Source organism: Ambystoma mexicanum, chromosome 6p (genome assembly GCF_040938575.1).
Source record: "Ambystoma mexicanum isolate Mex_15411 chromosome 6p, UKY_AmexF1_1, whole genome shotgun sequence".
Classification (NCBI taxonomy): Eukaryota; Metazoa; Chordata; class Amphibia; order Caudata; family Ambystomatidae; genus Ambystoma; species Ambystoma mexicanum.
In genome coordinates this window covers 152,229,180-152,254,991 of record NC_090935.1, presented here as the reverse complement: position 1 = coordinate 152,254,991, position 25,812 = coordinate 152,229,180, and the positions used below count along the sequence as shown (strand labels likewise).

The following is a 25,812-nucleotide window of genomic DNA, read 5'->3' as shown; positions in this document are numbered from 1 at the left end:
AAACTAGACCAGCATTTAATCGTGAAACAAAAAAAGCGTTATTTACAGAATCAATCCAGTAACAATTGATTGGGAATACTGGGGTGACCGTTTTGGAATTCCTTTCTAAATAATGTAATCACAATGATGTAGGGACAAATACTTATAATATACGTGCCCCATGATCTTGCCAGTCCAGCCATCAGAATCCCCTCAACAGGCATCTAGGGGTGCCAACAGTTTAGTCTTCCGGGGGTTATTTATCCTGGAGCTGTAGGCATATCATTGATTGCATTACGATTAAGATCACACATACAGATCCCTTCTAACCTCACATAACTTTCAACCATATGCGCTCCCCTAAGTGAAACTTTACACTACAACGAAAATACACATGTTTCAGGTTGAAATAATAAAAACATACACAGGTTAACTGGAAAAAGGTAATTTATTTCACACACCTGTAACAATTTAGCTTAATCGCACATGTAAAAAACAGAATTACAAATAAAAACATACTGTATAAATGGAAAAAAATGGGTTTTTTTTTGCATTATGGTTAGTTATTACAGAGTTCATCGCCAGGCACAAATGTAGGTTTTCAAGTTTGGAGAGCTACACCGAATTAAAATAAAACCCAAGAACCACACAAGATTTGTCAATGCTACTAACTCGTCAAAGCCATTAATGTGTCACAACCAATTGAAGTTTTAACTACTCCCTTGTAGATGAACATAATAAAATATATAACCAAGTACACAACTTCAGGTCACATAGCTTCGGTGAGCAGTTAGCTGCTGCTTCTGATTTCTATGCCACCCCAAGTCCCTATAAAGGGGTCTACATCACATTGCAAGGATATGAACGTTCTTTGTGCTCTTGGTTTACTGTCCCCCCCCAAATCCCCCCCAACTCCCCAAAAAAGCTACAAGTCTTCTGGTAACTATGTGCTTGAATCAACTCTGTACCCTTTAAGAGCAGAGATGCTAAAACACACAAGCGCAATTCTTGGGCGAAAACCTTTAGCACCCTCAGCATGATGGGCATTTAAAAATATTGCCTTACATAAGCACGAAAGTTGAAATATGGATGCAAACAAATGGCACATTCTGACAGCACCATAATGAAACCGTGCCTATGGGCATCTGGCTGCATAGGGCGGCGCTATACAAATGTAACCATATGTTAAAATACTTGACGATATGGCTTTTAAAGGCTACGCGAAAGGTCCGACAACTCTGTAAAGAGTGCGTTGAATACAGTGCACAAAGTTTTGGCTAACGTCTTAATAGAAACACATGGCAAAACATTTCATAAAGCATATGGGGAAAAAAGCAGATCATCACTACCATTTAGTGACGCTTGGCAAAGCCGCAAGTATTTATATCTACAATAAAAACAATTATAAAACCAGCGGAGAGGCAGGATCTTAAAATAAGAGCCGAGGTACATTCTTGAACACGAGTCCAATGTCTGAGAATGTGCTTTCATAATTAACCTGCAGTCTGTGTCACTGCCCTGCAGCTGCACAGTGGAGGATCGTTTCTCTCTGTGTATTACAAGATTGGTTTCCTTGTAAGCACGAGTGGATTTTCTCCATGCCTTTGTGCATAATGTCATTTACAACCCACTGCTGAGTGGGCATGAACGCAGGACGTTCTGTTTTTCACCACTGACCACACCAATGAGACTCGCCCTGATGAAGGAAATAATTTCCGAAATGCATTGGCTTTTTTAGTCTAATACATGTGGATTGTGGCAACTGCTTCCTCACTAAGGATTAGTAGTGATAGCTTTTTGTTTGAACTACTATGGATAAATCATTTTTGATATGAATCAGAAAGACTCATCTTCCTTTCTCTAAGAAGTATGGTATATTATGGATACTTGAACATATTGTCGTGAATCAGATATAAATACGTGCCCATCTTGGGCCCCATATGAGAGCGGTTGTGTGACCCAGTATTATTACTTGGTCTCCAGCGTGTGTTTCATAATTAACCTTTCCATCCCATAAGCAGTTTATTTTTTTTAAACCTAATCATTTTGAAAGGCATTATCTTTCAAACTGGCAATACCAATGATTTTCCACTGTGGCTTATTTGGGGCAGATGCTGGCATTTCGTATGCGTGGTTATTCATTAAAGGTGTAAAACCAACAGAATGCCCAAGGAAGGAGGACCACAGATGCAGCCAATCGAACCAAAGGATGAACAGAAATCGCACAACGCGGCATCAAAAAACAAAGCGCGCAGCAATGCTTTTCCCTGCAAAGAAGGACCTTCAAATCTGGCTATAGGGGACCTCTTGCGAACTATGGTGGTGCAAAGATGCAAAGCTTGTTTTACTAAAAGTGTATCACAAGCCAGGAGGCAGTAATACTTACATTTGTTTTAAGAAAGGCATATGGATTTGTGGTCTTGAAATATGTGCATTTTACAGTTATGTTCAATGCACACCCCGCGTAACGAATACCTTCATACCTAGCAATGCAGCATAAACGTTTGGTGTCCAGAGTACCCAGTGTTGCCTATACTCTCAGCAGCGCTCCGGTACACGTGAACACACCACCTGCTCCTTAAGGTCTCTGTATGCTACTGAGAACACAATTCCACTTTTGAAAGTTTTAAAAACGATTCTGTGCCCTTTTATGGAGACCACACAGGTTAGTATGAAACCACATTGGCAAACATTATGCGTTTCAACAAAGTACTATATTTCCTTTTTGTGGAAAATTAGGCAATTCTCCAGATTTACTTTACAGTAGAAGCAATAGGATGTGATCTATTTGGGGGACAGCCATGCCTCTTGCACTTCAGCAGAACAGGCGCTGGAGATAATTCTGCATTGAGTACTAGCGCAGTACAGCAATGGGACACAAACATAACCCCAGGGTTATCGAATAACATTTGCATTCTTTATAATATATATATATATAATATATATACATACATACATACATACATACATTTCTTACTGGTGTCCTGCCTCTGTTGCTTCTTGTTTTCACTTTTTCCTTTTTTTTTAAAAATTGTTAATTAAACTTGATTGTCATTTGACGTCAAGCTTTCTTTCTTTGTTGTGGGTTTCCCTAACATTTTCATTTCTCGGCGTGCAGGCTTACCGCTTTGGAGGCTCTATCGGGGGTCTGCAACCTTTGGCTTTCCAGATGTTTTGGACTACATTTCCCATCACGCATGGCCAGCATAGCCAATGATGAGCGAGCATGGGCGTTGTAGTCCAAAACATGTGCAGAGCCCCAGGTTGCAGACCTCTGGTCTATATTAACAAGTGTTCTCGACCAGTAGGTTGACACAGACCTTTCCAGCCATCACCTGTAAAGCATTTTTTCAGAATAGTTTAGCAATCTTTTAGTCTGCCATCGACTACTGCTGCCAAAATAACCCAGGAGGCATAACCGAGCTGTCCACATAGATCACTCTGTAGTGTTGGCATGCAAAAGAATTGCACATTGCATACACAAAATCCCACATGGCAAAAGACAAACTGCACCACGCATATGGCAGCCCGATACAAGTGTCAGATTTGGACGGTTGAGGTGGCAGGATGGACAAAAAAGGCACACTCTCCTATCCTTCCCCTGATAGTTTTCCCTTTTTTACATGAACTGTGAAAATGTTAGCACCTGCAACTTTAAAGCTGACAAATTTAATGGCCAGAGGCTGAAACCTGTTCCCTTTTTATTTTTAAGAGACCATCAGTATTCGACGAGATGTTGCAGGTAACATGCCAAGCCAACCTCCCGCCATTCCCCCTTAAGGCATTAATTATGCAGGCCGTCATCGGTTTCCATAAGACCCTGCATGCGTGGTAAACACAGCTTATTGGCCTTCTCTAACAAGTGTAGAAAGTTTACTGTAACGCAATCACTTACAAATAATTAGACTACAATGTTTTGAAACACTTTTGAATAGAGAGAAAATAAAAATCTCAACTAGCTACATATTCTGCAGAATTAAGTTCAAATTCTCGCCTGTGTCGCAACGATTCCCTTAATTTGCATTATTAAACATTCAGCATTGGACCTCCAGGCTCTTGGCCCTCATAACTGGTGATTTTGCAACCTCGCTGTGGCTTGCACAGCAGAAACAGTTTTGCATTCCAGTCCCTTGGACATACACGGGAAAGCGAGGCCAAGCGCGCCAACAAGTCCCAGACCTACTCTCTCTGCATCAACCTCAAGTCTTTACTTAGGCAATAGCTTCTAGGGCCAGGTCGCTGTGATGCTGATTCGGACAATCCAGAGGCTTGCCTAGTGCCGTGTAGTTTGTGTGACAGAGTGCCAATGTTCCATCAGGGGGGGTTGGGGGGGGCGGCGGAGCAAGCCATTCGCTTCATCTGCATACCTCTGTTCCTCGAACCAGAACCACAATCTTTTAAACATGTTCCTTTCTCTAATGCACCCACCTTACACCTTTGAGATGGGAAGGAAAAACCCTTTCCCTCCCACCCTCTCCTTCTACCAAAACATTACATATCACACTAGTCTTTAACAATGTTGAAAGGTGCATTTTAAAACATTTAGACTCCGCTTCATGCCCATGTTTGTGTCATCTACGTTTGTGGTGGGTACCAAACTTGGTCAAGCAAATCAGCTTTTATCTTTCTTGGTTCATCAAATAACGTTCTTGTTGTCCAGTGTTGACTGTTTGTCACCATATTATGGTTATGCACCAACTCAATTTTTGTAAAGCAGTTTGCCATAAAGCACAATAGAAGCAACAATAAAATCAAGCAGTAAGCAGCCATTTTATTGCTCCTCCTCTTATTCATGATGGAAACATGGCCGCAATGAGGGGAGCACAATGGTAGACCGACTTGCCTTGCATCTATATGACAAGAAAACACAACATTACCTACCCAGTAACAATGGCCTTCAGAAACCCCTTAAAATACACATCTGAACTGCACTTTTGAGGAGGGGGATCCCCATTTTCTAACAACCCCTTAAAAACCATAAGAACAATTACTTTCAGTCAGGAAGTCAGTGTCAGACTTCTCTTCACAAGTAAAGGTTGTGCTCTAACTCTATACACTTAAAAAAACAACACCCAAAACAGACTGGTTGGAAGAAGAGGATAGGATGTAAAATAATTAATTTGCTATACAGATTGCAAAGCCTATAATTATAAAAGCAACACTCTAAAATGAAATTAAACAAAACGTATCCAACCTTTCAATTCAGAAAAAAATAATCTTTTAAACATAGCTTCCTTTCCAAATACTTTAGATACAGCATTAGTAAAACAAATGCTTAAACTGTTTTGCAGTGGAAAGAACTTCTGATCAATATTGGGTTAAAAAGGCCAGTCTGAAGTTGGTGGTAGATCTGATTTTAAAGGCAGAAGAGATTGCTAAACCCAACACCTAGTCCGCTTAATCTTGCTTTCAGCATAAGGGTCGCCAAGTAAATAAAAATCAGATCACAAACCAGTGCGCCATTTAAAACCTCAGCATGAACCCAGTATACCTTAAGTGGTGTCCAGTCAAAATGTCAAAAACATTTGGTTGAAAAACAAAAATGATGTCTAAAAAATGTTTTTCGAATGCTTTCTTTTTTAAAATTTTATTTACATGTTTTTTTTGGTTCCGCAAGTAAAAAAAAAAGGTTAAAACAGAAAAAAAAAAAAAAATTAAAAAGGGGGTTTGGGCCCATTTCGAACAAAAAAACAAACTAAAAAAAGACATTCGACATTTTCTTTTTTCAACATTTTGACTTTCGACCAAATGTTATTCGAAATAGTGACTATAAACCCTTATAAGTATGTGCACTGTTTCACTAGGATAGCAGTAATACAATACATGTTTTCATGTTGGTTTTAGGATGAAAAAGCTCACTGCTCGTAAAAAAAAAAATAAATAAAAGTAAGAAAATATTTCATCCAAGTGAAAATGGCATGTGTACTTCGTCCCAATTATGCCCGAGACAGTCCTATTCGATTATTGTAACAGTATGAGAGCAGACACCGAATGGCATCACTCTGCCACGCCCACAAAAAGGAGTTAAAAGAAGAAAAATCGCTGATATGGTTCTTTAACATTCTGGGCAATTCACAGCAGAGTAATGGTCCTGTCTGCATAATTAGTTCTTCGCATGCCTGAGTGGAAAAACCAGGCAACCCTCAAACCAATTTGCATATAATTAGTGAATTATACAGGCCATTATGAAATAATTTGAATAGGAGTCGTGATGCCTTCAGCATATGCCCATCACGGCATGCGATGCCCATCACCTTGATAACCTGGGCTTGGTCTAATCATTCTGGAGTGGCTTGTTCAACAGCAATCCTCTTCCTAGCGGACGTGAAGACACCAACGGACCATGCTACTCGAATACCCACTTTCTGACATGCAATTGCTAGAAGGAGCACCTCCATGCAATAAGAATACACACTGGAAACTGCAGAGGTTGCATATTTTCCAAACATTCTGTGAACATGACCAGGAGAACTAAAGGCCCTGTACGAGCCTATTACATTTACAGGCAGTAATAAAGCTAACAGAAGGCTGCATCCTTCAATGGCGCAGAGAAGGAGCGATGAGGGACTGCATATTGGGTGCCCAACCAGGAATTGCATTTCAGTGTGGAAACCCAGTCTATGCATTGAATAGGGATTTTTTTTTTTTCAAATGGAAAAAATGCAAGTATAGATCCCCTCCTCCACACAGGAATCATACCAAGTAGGCATGCAATATCCATGCAAGTGGCGCAATACCTTTAAAAAATCACAGAACATAAAGAAATCCATGCAACGATAAAAGAAAAACATAACTTGCCCCAACAAGCACTTCAACAGTGGAAACCTCCGACTACCGATAGGGAATGCCTGGTTTATCTGGTGTTTATGGCGTACATAGGAAATTAGAATCCTGTTGACAACCCTCAAATTCTGCATCTTAAGAACTGTGATTAATTGCATTGCTAGAAGGACCAGATGGAATGGATACAATTGGTGATCAAAATAAATTGAAAAAAAATCTGTGCATGGGTGCCGTGTACAAGTGAGTTTAACCGATTTATAAACAAATATAATAGTGTAAACTAGGATGCAGACCAGCTGGAACATCGATATGCGAGTAATTTTAGAACATGTAGGTTATTTCTGCCTCGCAATTCATGGATGGACACTAATCAAGAGTATGATAGAAGGAACCAACGAGAAGGCCAACTATCCTCGAATTACCACGAAAAAAAAGCAAGACGCCACTTCTGGCAGTTATAAACACTACCGATTGGGCAAATGTGTGCAGTCACAGTCTACACACAAAAATGTGCACCCCAAAAGACAGCCAAGTACCGGTAGAAATCCGTAGCAAACGTTGGGAGGCATCAGGAAAGCGATGCAAGGAATTGCACTGCTAGACTTCACATGGAAAAACCCAATGATGCGTTAGTGGCAACCATGTTGTGCAAATGTATCCCCCTTAGAACAGCATCCCTGCAAGGCAAACACGTGGACAAAAGATTCATTGCATCCAAGGAAAGAATACACTTGAGTTGTATGTTTAAGATTAGAGAATTAGGTTGTTCTTGAAGGGTTGTCTACCGATCAAAGTTTGTATAAAGTGCAATACATTCAGTCGGAGCGAGAGATCATCACACCAAAGATACGAGAAGAGCACGGACGGAACATTGGTCATACGGTATACAATTCACAGGCAAAACCGGAACACACTTCTTATATGAAAAGGACACCTTTTCCCTTTATCTCCATTATAGACTGGAACAGTTCTGACAAGGGATACGGCTCGCTAACTCAAATACAAATTTGGATAGGGAGATGTGTCCTCATACAAGACCCCATCTGACAATTGTGTCATTTTCAAATGACGCCTTGGTGTCCAGTGGGTAGTGAATAAAAGTTCCCGATTAAGCAGCCAGATCTGGATAATCTGGGCTTGTCAAAACGCCACATAGTAAAATCCAGTCATTTTCACAATTACCAAAATATATGCATCATATCCAAATTAAAATGAATGGTCTGTACCAACAACAAAAAAAGTCATACAATTTCATTGTTGACCTAAAAACCATTGAATTGTACCAGTTCTTAGTGTGACGATTGCTGACCCCAGGCTAATTCATAACAGCCGCTAAGAAACTCATTTCATATTGCTGTACATAAACGCTAAAAAGTCATTGAACATTGCGCTGTTGTACGAGGACTGGTAATAGACCTGCACATCACCTGACCAACACTTACGCAGATCAGTCAATCACAGATTCATAGGGGCCAATACGTCATTCGCCCAACTTTTCTTTTTTTTTATAAAGCAAATAAAGCAGTTTGGCTTCATTGCAGTTTTCAAAATGAATGGAAGCCCCTCCACATTGGAGGGTTTCAGGATCCTGATAATCTGTTGGACAACACGTGGTTACGGCATAATGACCAAATCATAAAGAAAAAATACTGTTTTTAACAGGTGAACTCGGACCAAGCACAGGCAAAAGTAATACTGAGACAGTAATACGGTTTTGAGCGACCTTAGTACAGGAAAAAGCAATTAAAAACAACAAGAGTATGCTGGTATTCCTATGGCAACTAAGCACAGATGAGGCTAATGAAACCCAAACATGGGTCTTACTGTCAAGTCAACATTTATCTTCGATCGTGAAGGGGAACATTTTCATGAAATGGGGAGAAGAAAAAGAAAATCCTTACACAGGCCAGCATGGTTCTAGCACTGGGAGGCAACGTTTTACTCTGCTGCTGAGCGGGAATATTTGACACCAACAATTTGACCAATACAAGGCTTCATGACCAAGAACATGTCCCCCGATCGAAGGAAAAAGACTAAGAATAGTCAGTAGTGTTTCTTACAAATTGTGAACTCTCCATAAACTTGAGGATACGGTTTCTCACGCAGATTGCATTGCAAATCGTAATGATCCAATGATACCTTGAAAGATCTGAAAAATGTGTCCCTTGTCCCACAATCATATATTTGGCAAAATACCCTCCAAACAAGATGGCAACCATCAAACAGAGCAGCTATCCACTCTGCCGCCCAGAGAAAAATCACTTCCAGGCAGCGATTTTCTTTTAACGGCTACCAAGAGGCCTAGAACAGAGGCTCATTCATGTTGTTTCATTAAGAGACCCAAATAAAATACGCGACCTCGTCCAAATCAACAGGATAGTCGGTGAGAAACACTGGCGTCTTTTGGAATAGTTCTCCTTTGTAACTGCGCCACTTGCCTGCTGGGAGGTACACATCCCGTTCCTGCTTACCAGGTTCGAGAACTGGGGCAACCATGAGAGTGTCTCCAATGAGGAACTGGGAGTCAATTTTATGGGCTGTTTCATCACTTGGCGAGATCCACCAAATGGGCCGTATGATTGGATCTCCAGTGTCTGTAACCTCACCAGCCAGCTCCAACAAAAGTGGTGCCACTAAGGATTCATGGAGCTCTGTAAACTTTTGGGCTATTTCAATCACATCCTTGTCGTAAAGCCACGGTGGTACCGAGAACTGCATTGAAGGCATGAATGCAGAAAGCTCAAGCCATCGAATATAAAGCTCTCTGTCTGGCATTTCGTCAGCCCCATCAGTAACATTTGGGTAGATGTTCCCTCCAATCATGTCAGGCAGTATAAATGGATAACCCAGCATGCTTATTGTAAGAACCGTAGGAATCAAAGACTTCAGCCCAAGCTCATAACCCCACACAGAGTTGCGATCAATAATGCGGAAAAAGCAAGATATATTTTGTGATTGGTAACCAACCCTAAGCTCTGCACGATCATAAAAAGGGATAGCCATTTCTGTGTAACGCCTACTAAATATACTTGGATCGGACAAGGCTCTGAAAGTGCTGAACTGTTTAGGAAGATAACTCGTCTCACCAGCATCAAATTTAAAAGAAGATATAAAATATTTAGATTTAAGTCGTTTTAAGTTGTTTTGAAACCACTCTCTGGCATTCGGGTTTGTAAAATCCAGGATTGCTCCTATACCATTCCACCATTGGATCATAGCAGGAAGTTTACCAGTTGGCTCCTTAACAAATAGCTGTCTTTCTATACCAACCCCAAAATTTGGAGAATTGTAATTTATGAAAGGATGAATCCAGAGAGTTACTTTGAAACCTTCTTCTTTCAGCTTTTTGAACATTTCTGTTGCATTTGGAAACTTGATTGGATCAAAGTCAAAATCTCCATAGTATTTGGAGTACATATCATCTATTTCAATGTGGCTGCAATTGAATTTGTATTTCTTGATCTTTTCTGTGAAGCGTAAAAGCTTGTCCTGGTCAATGTCCGTTTTATACAGGGCCCACGTCGACCAAATGGGATATCTAAAAGCACTCTCTGCGGGAATCTTGGTGGGCTTGTTAAAGTATCTTCTTACCATGTATTTGTGGATGGAGGTCACATCAGAGCCAACGCAAACTCGATAGCTCAATTCTGGGAACGGCAGATGCCCAAGTGGAGGTTTATATGATGATTCCTTGTATCTTGCCTCAAAGAACAATGACTTTTCTGTGCTGTTCCACCCAAGATGAAAAGGCACAGAATCATTAATCTTTATGGCTGCAGCCTTGGACGACAGCCAGTACCTTTCTAAGATGCCACCAAAACTGTCCCTAAAAGAATAGACATCATTGGTCACAAAAGGCTTCGGCTCCTGGTGACCAGAGAGTTTTATAGGCCAGTGCTGTGTGCTCATCTCAGCACCTCCATACCAGTGGGCGTCATCCCAATACATTGTATGCTCAACTTCGGTGTCTGCCCTAAATTCTTCCCAACGAACTCTGTAGCACATGACAGTGTCTTTTGGCTTCACAATCTGAATGAAGAAGTTGAGCTTTCCTTTGTCGGATTTGGTGCATTTTAAAATATCCCCCTCTTTGGAGCAGGAATCCAGATTGAGGGTTCCAGACTGGAAGGCAAGTCGAAAGACCACTTCCTCTTTTCTGTTCTTGATAATGAAGCCATCTTGCCTCAAGTCCAGCAATTCGGTTTTCAAGCGACTGGCCCGTCTGAGGGAAGCAGAGTAGTAGCACCATGCTACAACGGCTGAGATCACCAAAACGAGACCCAAAAGGACAGCACAGATCAGGGGTTTCAACTCCTTGGACTGCTTTGGTTTGACCGGGTTAATGTTCTCTGGCAGGAAGCTATACATTCTGAGGTCTTGTTACAAATGTTCAAAGTGATTACGAAGCTGTCCTGAAGATTGCTTCAGAAACAATCAACTTTTCTAGTTTGAACATGTAGTCTTTATTTAGGAAACCATAATTTAATTCCAATCCAGGCAGCTGTCCCTTTGTGGATTCTGAAGTGTCTAGAATAAAACGAAAAAAAATATTTTAAAAACGAGGCTGTCCTTAATAACACAATGCACCAATTACAGAACATAACATTGTATTGAATATCAGAAGAATTAAATGTATACCAAATACTATATCTAGCAAAGAACTAGAAAAACAAAAACAATCCATCTATTTCACACCAGAGCATTATCCTCCCTAAAATTTGCGATCAAAACATTTATGACTTGTTTGAGAATTAGAATCACATGGTTAACTATGAGGCGCCCATTGTGCAGCCCCTAAACCCACTAATGACATCGCTTTGAGCATGCCAGACACTTTCAGGGATGACCCATCAGAAATCAGGTAGGATAGCACTGATGACCTCCTCAATGACATTACTGGTACAGCCACCCATTGGGAAACATTTTGGACTGCATTTGAAGATATATCACAGATGCCTTATATCCTGTCTTTTATGAAGATCCAAAAACATTTGTCAAGCATAGGAACTAACAGTTGGAACTGTAGAAAGTTAGTTGTGAACATAGCAATCTCAATTTCAGATTTAATATAGCGGGAGTCTGCTACATTTGGATCTCCAGAGGTTTTTACGTTACAATTTCCACTAGCCCTACCCAGGATAGGCAACGATGAGAGGTCATGGAAGTCAAGTCCAAAACATGTAGCCAAAGGCTGGCTATAAATCCCAGAACTATATATAAAAAAAGAAAATACACATTTCCGCTGTCCAGTACATTAGCTACTCTATTGCTGATATCTTTTTGTCCTCACAACAGAAGTTTTTTTATTTTTTAACATTGATGAACCCGGCATGATAACTGCCTCAACCTTTACCATATGACATGGTTAAGGCCTACCTTTTGATTTGTTATACTGACAGTCAAGTAATCATATATATGAAGGTACAATGATTTTGAAAATTGTTCTCTCTTTTTTAACAGAGTGATAATGTTACTGGAGTATCTCATCATGGCGAATGATCATACAATACAGAGTAGCTCTGGTGGGAACGAATACCATGGTTGTAAATGGACAGTATTTTTAAATGCAAACTCCAACCAAGCTTTACACTTGAATCCACCGTTGCATGAAGAACCATGCTTAATGCTTCATCTCTTACTTGCATGCGTGATCTGCTATACCAGTGATATTATTGATGAGGTCTTAAGTAATGTCATATGCAATGTGTGCTTATGTGCTGCACAATAGGGGCCTCATAGTTAAGGTGGTGGAGCTTCCAACACCTGCCGAATTTCAGGGGTTTTGTTACATTAACTCGGCACCTTAATGTCCCTCCAACAAATGTTTTTTCACTGCATTACAGGGGATGTGTTATGCTACACCTCCCATCACCTGTAATTCTGTATTTTTTCTCTGATCACATCATTTGTTATAAATATCTGTTGGCCAACTAAAAAGCATTGAGTCTATCAAGTATTTCATCTTTTTTGTGTCCTCCTGATAAGAAGAGATTATTAGTGGTGTACTGTGACGAAGAGTGAGGTGGGGGACTGACGAGATAGACAGAAGTGGAATAGTTGGGGACTGTGACGAGTAAGATAGGTGGTAGTGGGGGACTAAGGAGAAAAATTGATGTTGGGGTATATGTGAAATAACTATCGGGTACCAAGACGAGGAAGAGGTATGTAGGGATTCAGGTAGGATTACAAATGAGGTACTGTGACGAAGAAGAGGGAGGTGTGATAATGTGCACATCTTTCCTGCTGACGTCATGAGTGAATTCAGATTTTCACTGTTAAGTCACGTGAAAACCTTATGCAATCAAAACAGTCTTTTCTTGCACACTTCCCCCCCCATGTAATTAAGCCATTATAAGCTTGTAAGACACATGTAACACACCCCAGGCACTAATAGCCTCCCCAATACCACCCTCCTACACATTTCAAGTTAACTTAGGAAGCAATCCCTGTAATATATTAAAAAACACAGCTTGCTTCATAAATTAAAATACTCCTCTTCCACCAACAATCAGTGATTACCAAACCTCAATATATTGTTGTTTGAAGTTTTTTTTTATTTTTGCCACTCAAAATGAATCAAGATCGGGGCAAAATGCCCAAAGAAAAGAAATAAAACATTTAGAAAATCTATCCCCAAACCTTCACAAATCCTTTTACCTTGCTCACATACTCCCCAGTGTCAAAATTGCCCTAGTCACACCCTTGTATCATTTTAGGGCAGTTTCCAAAAATAATTTGCGATCTTGAACTGCGGGATAGCGGATTTTCAGTAATAAAAAAACCTTGGCAACAGCAATACATGGCGATATAACAAACGTTTTGGGTATAGGGGTGTAGTGGGCTTGATGTGTGTGTGATGCAGTATGTAGAAAGTATACAAGAGGGCTGTTCTGGAATGCCAGAGAGAGAAGGCAGCAGTGAAGGCGAATACGGTTGGGGGAGGGGGCCGAGAGGATGGCTGACAGAATGCCAATGAGCTTTATGTATACTGACCTTAATAAAGGCTTAAGGAAGCCAAGCCTCTACTGTGTGTACGTCCTACTTCATTTTGGAGACTAGCGGCTGTTGGCAAAACCTACGTGTGTAATTCTTGGGCAACACCGCTTTGACCAAAATTTCACAAGTTACAGCTCGACACTTGATCCAAGCCGGTAAGAGCCTGCAATGCCCAGTTCCCCAACACACGCACTATCAAAAAGAATAGTATTAATAAAGCAAGTGGATCAGAAAAGAAAAAAACTGCCTTTTGGATTGAAGTGCAGCCTTTTGGATTTTAGGTGCAAGCGCCACCGCAACCTCAATAGCCTCGAAACGTTGCGTAGCGTCATCGCGCTTGGGGACCATCAACAACAAATTTGTTGTGAAACCAAAAACCATCACCAACGTGCCCAAATAATCGAAAGAAAAAAAAAAATCTGCAGCGTTGTTTCAGATCTGATGCAGTGGGACACCTTGTAAATAACACGTTGTGTCAGCAAGGGACGTACAACATGCACACGGTGCAAACTAAAGGGCAATTTATCCCATTCCATCAGCATGAATGAAGAATGGTATAATCAAGCTGAAGAGGTGGTGATAACTGTGTTGGAAGAAGAGGAATAGGATCTAAGAGGTCCCCAAGAATGTAGTGTGCATCACCGGGCAACATGTCCAACTGAGAGATTCCAGAGCAAAATACACACTTATACCAAAGGATATCTGGAAGGAAATTTCTAAACTGCGCATTGAGCGATGTGGACATAAAACCACAAGCCCATGGAGGTGTAAACATAAAGGTGCTAAGGCGGTTCATGGCCAGTTCCAATTCAAGGAGAGGACTGCGCCAGGCAAGGTGTACATCACTGAGAAGGAGAGTATTCCATTATTAAACTGACTACAACAAAAATGTCCAAGCATCAAGTTAAATCCCAACAGAGAAAAATGAATTCTACTTTGCGATAAAGAGACACTGCATCCAAAGCTATATACCAACACAATTGGGTGTTTGAATGGTTTCGTACATAAAATAAGACTGACCCAAGGATCGAACCTATGGTGCATAAAGTAAGACCTATCCCCATAGCTCTGCGTGAATAGGTGAAAAATGACTTAAGGAAGCTGGAACAAGAAGGAATAATCGAGAGAATTGAATAGTGAGAATGGGTATCACCCCAGGTGGCAGTGGCAAAACTCAATGGCAAATTAAGGCTCTGTGTTGACTTAAGATCTCTGAATATGTGCGCGATACCCGATCACCATCCTCTTTCCAACATAGATGAGGCACGTATATTTCCATCCTTAGACTTCACATCTGCGTACCATCAGATAAAACTGCACAACGATTCAAAACAATTGACTGCTTTTATCACTCTAAAGGGTCTCTTTAAATGTGTTAGGATGCCATTTGGACTGGTGTCGCAGCGTCTGTTTTCCAGAGGGCAATGCACCAAATATTTCACGACGAAGTGGGTGCGATATGCTTCCTGGATGACGTGCTCACATGACAATTGTACGGAAGGCATGGAATCAACATTGACGACAGACAAGTGATCATAGTTCGAGCAGGTTTATTGAATTTCAATTGGGTTTGAAAAACACCCATCTAATCCTAAAGACGGGAGCAGGCTACGACCATCTAATAATGACACAGTCCTAGTAGAGTCTGGTCAAAATAAAAGGGCCTATACTAATAAATATATTGCCAATCCTTGCTTCTAAATACAAATGGTGTGGGAAACAATGTTATACAAAAGAAAAGTGTTCATGAAACGATATGTCAGGATAGTTGAGCCGTTAGCTTCCCTTCTCCACGTTTTCAGCACGAGTAAGGCGGCACAATCGCGCTTAGCACATACTCTGGCTTTTCTAGCACGAAGATGCAGTTCAAAATCGTAGTATCAGGACCTTCTGTGCCAAAGTCTCTTTGCCATTCAAAGTCTCTTATTTCAGAGGGCCTGACGCAACAAACATTCAAAGTTCCTTTGTATCGTGCACATGCAGCCCGGAGGCATTGAGGTGCTCTTGCAGGTACAAGTCAATTGGTCAGACTGTGAAATACAGTCCTGTTGTCATTTAATAAAGTAGGGCTAACATAGGTACATTTACAAAGCTTAATAGAATGTCATTAACATAGTGGGAAGGTCATACAGGTTAATCATACAGGAAAGTGCAGTAGTAGGGAAATAGGTCTGACGAGTGAGTGGGGTAGGTAGGGATAGTTAGGGGTTAAGGGAATAGCTGAGTTTTGAGCGTGTTGCGAAAAACCCAATAGGATTTCTCAGCTCTCAGGGTGGTGGTCATTCCACAGGATTTCTCCTCAGGATTCTCATATGCACAATTTCTCTGGTGATTCACTGTTCACCCCGGGTCAATTGGTCTCCCTCTGCCGGGCTCGGACCACATTCTCATTTTCCCAAACTATATCAAAATTGAAGATTTGACTCTGCACAGGATTTATCTTGACCCGTCACAGGACCACTTCCATTCACAATTATTTGTTATCTACTTAATATAAACCTTTAACTTCCACTCCTGCCGCTTCTCCTCTGGATACCAGAGACCTTCGATTGAGCACCCAAGCGGTGCCGGACCACTCTGTCAAAGGTAGCATATCTTCAGTTGAAACACTCATCAGCAGTTCAACTTTACTTGCGTCTTATCACATGCATTTTAACAATGTTCGTTCCAGTGCTCACCATACAATGTTGCTGCTTGAAACATTGGTTTCAACAAAAAACTGGTCTTGTATCAGTCTCCCCAACTCACCGGCTGTGTTCATTTTATGGATTCTGCTTTGTTCTTGGAGCCAAGGACGGCACCAAACCTGCTGCTACTTCGCCCCGCCTTGATTAGTGATGCGTGAGGGCCCCGGGTATCTCCGACACACAATACATGATTCTTCAGCCTGGTTTCCTGATCTTACGTTTTCTAATCTTGAGGGCTCTTGAAAGTAACGGTTTCCTATCGGAAAAGCCAAGGGAATTTCTCTCCTTGCGATCCCCCTCCTGTTTTGCAGTCCTTCTTATCTCATTCACCTGCCATCTTGAAACTGCTGTTTCCTTGGGTGCTTGGCCTCGCTCAGAGTATGCTTTCGTGCTCCGCCTTTTATCTGTGTGGGGAAGTTTAAAGGAAGTGAGGTGTGAGTAATGGTCAGCAATTGCCTGACCTCATCGGACCACTGTATTGGGACACGTCGGGTATACTCCTCATTTTTTCAGTTTTCTCCCAGAGCGGGCTGTCCGTGTGAAAGTGTTTGTGTTGGTAAGGGGGCGGGGCCAGGGGGTGGTGGGGGACGGAGTAGAGTTCCTACGTATCCTACCTGTTACAGAGAAGGGGATACTGCGTCTCACCATCAGGCATCTGTCACGACCTTATCCCTAGACTGTGGGACTCGGGCACCATGGCCCCGCCACAGTACTTTAACAAGGCAAGAAAGGCCCACTTCGGCCCGTTGCGGGTGCCTTGGACGCAATTCTGGTGCTGTTGGCATCAGAATCACTTGGCAAGCGTGAGTTCCAATGGACAATGGGTGAACATGACTGTCCCCACCAGGATCATCGAGGAACTGCAACAAGCAGCATAGCATTAGGGCGGGGTCCGCCCCAAAGGCACCTGGGATACCTGCCGGGTATTTAAACCACGCCCGACCTGAGGCACGTGCTTCGTGTTATTCTGCTCTTGCAGCGCAACGCTCACCGGGTCCTGCTCTGCATCCGGGCCTGCACGGGCGACAGACTTCAAGACACTGCCACCCTTACCTGTTCAGCTCCAGCTCCTCCATCCAGTCGGGGACTTCACCATCGTCCTCCCGCTACATTCCTAGAGCAATAGAGGCAAGAATCAGAAGCTACTTACCCCGGCTCTCCCGGAAGGCCTCCGCCACTCCGAACATCATCCTCTGCGTTTGGTCCCATCTATCGCTGTTTCCAGGAATCCTCCTCGACCTGTAAAAAACAACAGCACAGGTCAGACCACTTGCAAGGACGCTTTCAGTGCTTCATCTAGTGCATCCTTACCATCTCGAACTCTGCCGTCAGCCTCGGCTCTCTCCATCAGCCTCTGCAAGACAAGAGAAGAAGGTTTAGAGCATTCATCAATACAGACATTATTCTAAAATCTCTAAAAGACTTACCTGAAAAGTGGAGTCGCAGCCGGTCTGGACTCCGGGCTGTCGCCAGTGAAGTAACTCGGCGGAGCAAGCCAACAACGACGCACCCCTGCCCAGCGCTGCAGAATGGAGAGCGCAGCATTCCGAAAATCAAGGTGAGAGAAGTCTGAAGAGGAAAGAACGCAAGGGGAACCCCGGGAGGTGGGTCTCTCGAGGGAAGGAGAAGTCGCTAAAATCCATCTCCTGTTTCCTAGAACTGATTCCCGATAGAACAAACACCGGGGAAGGTGCAGTGTGCCCAGAAGCACCCAGACCAGTCGAGAGGCGCCCCTGTGGATGCAAGGTGAGCTTTACAGCATCCCACTTCCACTGCCACTCCCCGAAGACACCTCACCCAGGTGATCCTCCGCACTGGTCCACCCACAGGAACTGGATCCAAAAGATATGGCTGTGTCCTGGCCTGGACTAGTGGTTGAGCCTTCTGGTTTCTCACACAATAGACACAAAAAAAAAAAATGTAATGGCCAAGCTAATTGAAAGAGGAATCGCACTAAGTCAAGAGAAGTATACATTTAACCAAGAAACCATTGAATGCCTTGGTCACACAATATCGGCCAATGGTGTGAATGTCAAGAATAAATTAGTGGACAACATGAAAAACGTAGCTGAAGCATCATGTAAGGATCAACTACGATCATTTCTCGGGATGATAGAGTTTTACGCAAAATCTATACAAAACTTTGCAGCTAAAACAGTTCACGAGATCCCTACTTACTAAAGAATAAAAAAGGAATTCAAGTGGTCCTCACAGTGCATTGGAATTTGAAAGTATAAAATCTGCACCTTGTTTACATTTGTATATTTTCTGCTCATCTGTCCTACAGCTCAAAAGTTAGACATAGAAGGTTTGCATTAGATATGGAGGATAGGGCAACTTGCACTGCCATATAATATACACATACATACATCTCAAGCAATTTAGTTGACATAATCAAACTTTTGTTTTTTACCAATTCTAGAACTTCAGACTGCAATCTCTTTGTCTGGCCCAAGGTGAATGAGTGAATGAGAACCTACAAGAGAATGGACACCAAGAGCTTGATATAGGCAGGAGTTTATACTCCAGCATCTAGTTTTACAAGATGTGTATTCCACTCGCTACATCTCCCATCACCTGATGTGTCCATTTTCAGGACAGTGTGTGCTGTTGTGCATTCCTTGGCAAAGATTACCTGGATTAGGGAGGATTAGCAAGGCACCATTAGAGGCATAACCAGACTGGAAATAAAGAACTGGGAGAGAGAAACACTCGGAAAAAGGTATTTTCTTGCTATGCCACTGACCTGCCAGTCTAAGAAACAAGTTAACAATCCAGATCAGACTTGCCTTATCCATCGAACTACAGGAGGAACGATAAGACCCTAGTCCTAAAAAAACCATCTCACCAGGCACTTATTGCTTCAATCAATCCTGTTTCTCTGCCTCCGGAACCATATTTTCTTCGCTTCCCTCTAGCCATCCCAGATACAACCGTTACCCGGGTGCAGTAATGGGATATTGGTCAGAGTGCAACTGTATCGAGGAGGGTCCTGAAGCCCTGGGTCTGCAGAGAAGTAGAACAAGACTGAATAATTTGGAAGCAGGAAAATCTCTCTTCTGTTTTTCCTCAAAAGTAAAATTACCTTTTGGTAATTGACTTCACTGAAATCACAGCATTTCTTTTAGAATGGGGCATTCCCCTATATACCACACCCCACTCACCCCCACTTGCACTCCTTAGCCCCAAGTATAATGGTGCTATTGATGCACATGCAACGAGAGTTGGTTTTGCACCTGTGCACAATAATAATATACCGCAGGCAGCATGAACATCTGATTGAGTGCTATAGCTTTAAACCCAAACTGTGAAGAGACTCAAAAACCATCTCAACATTGGTTCAGCGTTCTAAATAGCCCCATAATATTTGTTTTGACAAAGGCGATGACATGCCAGAAATAGCCAATCAAGAGGTTGGAAAACTGAGGAATAGTATAGTTAAAGGGCAGAGAGAAGAAGGACAAAGAAAAGTCTGGGAGAGGGAGAGGGTGAAGTGGAGCTGGAAGTAGGAGAAGGCGGGATGGATTGCAAGGTATGTCTGATAATCAATTTCAGTATATCAGTTTGATCATCAGATTAACCAGAGGTTTTTACACAAGCCATCATTTTGGAACCGCTAGGTAAGGTCTTATTCGTTTTTCATGTCTACGCTGTTGGGAAAGTTATGTCAAATGGCTGAATAAGCAGTTGTCATGACAAATAAATAAAATACCCGGCAGATTCATTTAATTTATTTCATTTGTTGATGGAGCCTAAACCCGGAAGTGTCATGGTGCTAGGTTACATTGGGAGGAAAAAGACCATTGAAGTAAAACAGTTGCTGGGTTACATTATACATTGGTAAGAACAAAGCAGTTGGAAATAGAACAGCTGCTGGGTTACATAAGTAGTACAGTTGCAGCAGAAATGAAACAATTCAGTTTGGTGTATTTCTTGAACAGAATGGAGTTTTTTTTTTTTTAAACAGAAGATTAGGTAAGATGGCTCGTCTTTGATAGATGGGAGAGCATTCCAAAGAGTGGGAGCAATAAATGGAACGCTGGCTCCTCCTGCTCTTTGACTGGTGAATCTGGGCATTGTAAGGGAGGAGGAAGAGGAGGACCTCCGGTTTAGGGGATTGTGTCTTTTGGAGATGCGCACAGTGAGGTAAGTGGGTGCAGTACTGTGGATGCAGCGGTGGGTGATATGACCGTTCAGGTAAGGATTTCAATGCACATGTTGGGGGCACAAGTAGACAAATGGCAACAAAGCATTCATTCTTCAAGGGGGGGGTTTAAACCAAGGTTAGTTTAGGTTTCATTGGCTAGCCTACAAGAGAGCCAGCCATCAGAAAAAATAGGAGCAGACAAATAGGGTGTTATGTTGGTGCCGAATTACAACTGATCTGGTAGTCCACAGGGTTGGGAGACCAAAGCTCTACAACGGTTGAGACAAAGCCCATTGGAAATGCACTTCAGTTTGGCATAACTGGTCATGGACTGCAAAGTCATGCCTCTTCCGATCCTACTCAACTACCCTTTAATCTTAGGCATTCCAACATACGCCAACGGTTATGCTTGCCCAAATGCCCCACGAGAACTCCCCAAAATAAGCCTGAGTCTGGAGAGCCAACTTGACATCTGTTCCCAAGAATAACGGACACAATTGCTTAGCCCCCAAGCCTGGTTACTATAGGTAAATCACACAGTTACTAAATGGGCTTTCTAAAGGAGAAATCTATGAGGACAATGACTTGATAATTAATCAGTCAGGACAGAGATGGGCACAGAAGAGCAGGGAGCCAGAAGAATCACCCAAATGAGACTTCAGTAGCCTGAAACGAGAGGCTTGGGAAGAGCTCGGCAATTACGATGGCTGGCTTTCAGAATTCTTCCCCTGCAAAAATCAGATCAGAAAATATGCATTAAAACAATATAATAACGGAAGGCCAGACATTAAATTCAATATTAAGTTTCTAAGCTCCAATAAGTGGAAAATAAACCCAAAAAAAAAAAAATGGTTTGCGTTCCATTTCTCTTCTTTGCTACTGCTAAATCCCCCAACTTAGATAAGAGACTAGACTTAAAGTAAAAGCATATTAACCACCTCTAGAGTAGGCTTGAACGGGACAGTTAGCATGGCTCGGTATCAGCTCTGCCTCCGGTGGAAAGTCAAGCCCTTCTTTCCTCCGGACAACTTTAGATCTACCGTTCAAGCACTGGTCCCATCCCATCTAGATGGGGGCAATGCCCTCCTTGAAGGCCTCCCAACGTCCTTGCATGGGTACGACGTCATTTCATCGCGGGATGTTTTTTCGCAGGGGTTTTTACTGCAGAATTTTTTTCCCAAAAACTCCATCGATTGGGGGGGGGGGGCAGGCTGGGAAGGGTTAAAAATATATATAAATTGGGTGTGGGTGTATGGGAATATAAAAAAAAATGAAAGGGGATGGGGGTTTGGTGGGGTCACCCCCCCCCCCCAAAAAAAAAAAAAAAAATTTAAAACAAAAAACGGAGTTTTTTTAGAAAAAAAAAATCTGCGGTTAAAAACCCCCACGAAAATACATCCCACGATGAAATGACATGGAACCCTTGCATGTGCCCTATGGAAGTGTCAAACACGGCTGCACGCCTCATTAAGGGTCTACACTGATGGGACGACATCACCTCAGTACTGTTGTGTACCTCTGTAAAGCGCTCTGTTGCCTCTTGAAGCTAGAAACTCGTTAAATACAATAATAATGCATACTAATCTGACCACACCGAAACGTTATATATGCCCATGCCGATACGAACATAATAGTTCGGATCAGCACACAACCAGTTTTGTTTCTCACTGCAATAACGGTTCACCGCTGCCCACTTACCATCAATATACCGACACTGGCAGCACCTCCATGCAGATGGTCCCATGCTTTAAAGACGGACCAGTGTTAGGCCAAGCCTACCCCAAACCTTCCATCAATAATGCAGAATACATTAGCAACCAATCAGGTGGGATTCACTAAATGTCTACGCACCCGAGATCCTTACATAACTCACTGCTATACATAGATGCTGCCAATGACAAAAAATATTACTCCCCAAAGCCACCCCACTTTAAAAGCAAACACTCACTTCCCCCTCAGGGGTTATAAATGAAACTTTCACGTTACCAGTTACTTAAACAAGACTTCTATTTTTTTTTGCTATGAATCACGACTCGCAGATGTTGCCATTTTGAGCCATGTGTGATACCTTCCCTCCCACTGATAAAAGCGTGAGGTACAACTGCACTACTAAACGAGGCTGGGGATGAGGCTAGTGAAATTATACCTTTTTCCTGTAAAAGTACAAAGCCCCCAGAAATCACCTTATGCAAACACTGGCATGAGCAGTTGCACTTCAACGCGGAAAATGTGCACGTGTTGCTACTGATTTATTGACTTCATGGCCCTTCATCTAGTTTTCCGACCAAAGAGGTGTTGTGTCATTTCATCATCAACAAAGTTTATTATTTCGGAGATTAATACAATTTCCATAAAAATACAAACAAGTACATACAACGCTTTGCAGACAATGCACAACTATAACATACCAAATAAAAGATTAAACAACTCATTCACAGACACAAACCATTAAGGGAGGATAGCTTAACGGCAACGTGCGCGCCTTGGAAGCAAGACGACGAAGCAATACAGGTTCGATCCCCGGTCCGCGCTTAGAAACCTCTGGGTGTTTAAGCGCATTATATATACGCAACTAAGACAAAACAAAAAAAAAAACTTACCCAATTGAAAAAACAAACAATTCCTGTAACAGTCCCTCCATGCCCGCGGGCTGTGTGAGCGCTTTAAAAATGCAAAATAAAAAAATTAAAATTATAACAAATCAAGGAGCCTGAAAAAATTAGCTACAAATTTCATTTTATAAGCGTTTCCTCTTGTACAGGGCTCGCCTCAAAAAAAGGGCCCAGTCCACAACAAAGAGTAATGCAGGTCTAAATGGAGAGAACTTGAAGTTCACACAGTAACGGCAACAACGTCCTTGCTCTTAACTCGGAAAATGCGTGACAGAACAATAAAAATAAAAATGGGCCAAGTCCCCCAAGGGTGCATTTCATAGTACGCAAAACTGATTCAGCATCACACTCCCATACAGTCCTGATGGCTCAGAGGGAAGCATTTAAAACTGCTATGGTAATCAAGGTTTCTCAGTTATAGTAGATATTCTTGGATACCAGGAGGCATTATAATCACATGCCTCCTATTGAAATGTATCAATAACTCCTGAGACACCATTTTCTCCAGCCTATGAGATCGGGCTCTTGTTTTTAAGTCCTTTGCCACCCTCTGCCTGAGAAGCTCTAATAAATTAAAATATGAGGCAGCATTAATTTCCCCCAGCTCTGACTTAATATACGACAGCCAGCAGATCCCAACATAGGGGTCTTTTAAAATTAAGAACTTAATTAGGTCGCGAGTCACTGGAGCCTGGTCATTGCTCCATAAACGGAGCCTATGAGATAATGGCTGTGCAGACAAAGTATCGCTAATAAATTCACACCCCAATTCTAAATTTACTCGATAATTGGAAACTGAGTGGGCAAAACCCAATATTTGTTTGAAAAAAATCATTTTACTATCTGAAGCAAGCTTACATTCTTATACCCCCGGCCTCCCCAACTCCATGACAGACTGTGACCGATATACCGCCTTGCTATTGTAGACTTTTCGGACCATAGCTACCAGTTTGGCTTTCAACATTGCCAGGGGATCCAACTACCCCCCCCCCCGTATCTCCCCCAGAGCTTGCCTAAACTTCACAGTTTCCCCGACATGCATATCTGGGAGAAATTCGACGAGAAACGGATGCCCAAATATTCTAATTCGTTGACTGTGGGGATAATACTGTTGCTGCGCAGAGGTGGACATTTTGGCACACGTCTCCATTTATAACACACCATCAAGGCTGATTCTTGGGAATTTACTAAGGTCCAGCTCATCCATAAGCACTGTCTAATCAAGGATGAGTTTCTGGAGAACAGCATCATCCATATACTTCAATAGCAGGAGAGCTCAGTTTCCCCTCCTTCGCACACCAGGTGTTGATTTTAACAAACTTATACACAAACTAAAGAGCAGGGGCGCCAGGACACAACCCTGGCACACACCCATCTCAACTGGAAAATATTCCATATAGTGCCCGTTTTTCCACTCCTTGCTCAAGCTTGTTTCGACTAGTGTAGCCCGATTAGAAGATCAACTATCCCCACTGGACAATTCATGGATCTGAGAATCTACCACAGCTTGACCAGATTCACTTTATCAAAAGGCGGTGCTCAGGTCAATGAAAACCAGATAGATTGGCTCATCCTTGATATACAAGCAGTGGGACACTATTAAATAGCAGTTCAAAGATTGCTCAGAGGTGCCCAGACCCACTCCAAATCTTAATTGGTCAGGGGACAAGATGTTATTCTGAGCCATCCAGGCTTCCGAACCTGGCAAGAACAGCCAGTCTGAAGATTTTAAAAAGGGAATCCAGGAGAAATCGGTCTGTATGTGCCTGGCACATCCTCCTGTCCTTCCCGATAGATAGGTTGGATTAAGGCAGAGGACCATGAAGAGGTACCTTTACCCGCCAGTATATTGCATCAAAACCCATAGTCAAAATGGATGCCACAGATCTACCTCAAATAAGGATATTCCTTCCACTGTAAAAAATGGCCTTGTACCCATGTCTAACCCAAATGATTGATGCATCAAATGGGGATCCCAATTGTGGCTGCAAGTCACAAGGACTACAGGGGCATCCTGCACTATAAATGATGGGAGAAATGCTCTAGCCAAGACTGGACCAAACCCATGGAATCCAATACTTATGATTTGTAGTTGGTTCACAATTTCGCATGTCATGGGGTTTGGTCAATTTTGCTGTGTAGATGTTTTTATTTCGTTTTTTATATTTCTTTATTTTTCTGAAAACACTTGGTAGTTTTTACTATACATTTGAATCTCATTTGGTTCTTGTTTCTTACTCATTTCTATGCATCTCATTATGAGAAATATTTACTGATATGGGCTTATGGCAAGGTTTAAAGCTGGTATGGTTGTTCTTCTTATGTTATTATCCTTCATTGTTTGATTTTGTTTGGAAATTATAAATAAAGTTGATTAAAAAAAAAGTTTGCTAAAATACCTTGGGATCGTTATTTTCTGAGGTGGTAACCAGGTCAGACCAAACTGCAACGTGCATCTCCTTCTTCCTGTTAATAATTTCACCGTTATGGGAGGAGGGATTCTTTAAAGTTGATAGCAACCTAGAATTTGCCTTTGTACAGGACGAATGAAACCATCCCAGATGATCCATCCTTCTCCTGCCGCTGCAAACAATAGTGAATACATTCA

The 25,812-nt window shown here is 42.1% G+C and overlaps 1 protein-coding gene across 1 annotated transcript in view; it reads right to left on the bottom strand.

Annotated features, from left to right (window-relative positions):
* Nucleotides 1-408: 408 nt before the first annotated feature.
* Nucleotides 409-25,812, bottom strand: part of MYORG (myogenesis regulating glycosidase) — a 148,314-nt gene continuing 122,910 nt past the window's right edge. The window contains exon 3 of the mRNA XM_069626837.1: nt 409-11,289. Within this exon, the coding sequence (XP_069482938.1) occupies nt 9,094-11,130 (2,037 nt within the window). The 5' untranslated portion in view covers nt 11,131-11,289 and the 3' untranslated portion in view covers nt 409-9,093. The remainder of the gene's footprint in view (nt 11,290-25,812) is intronic.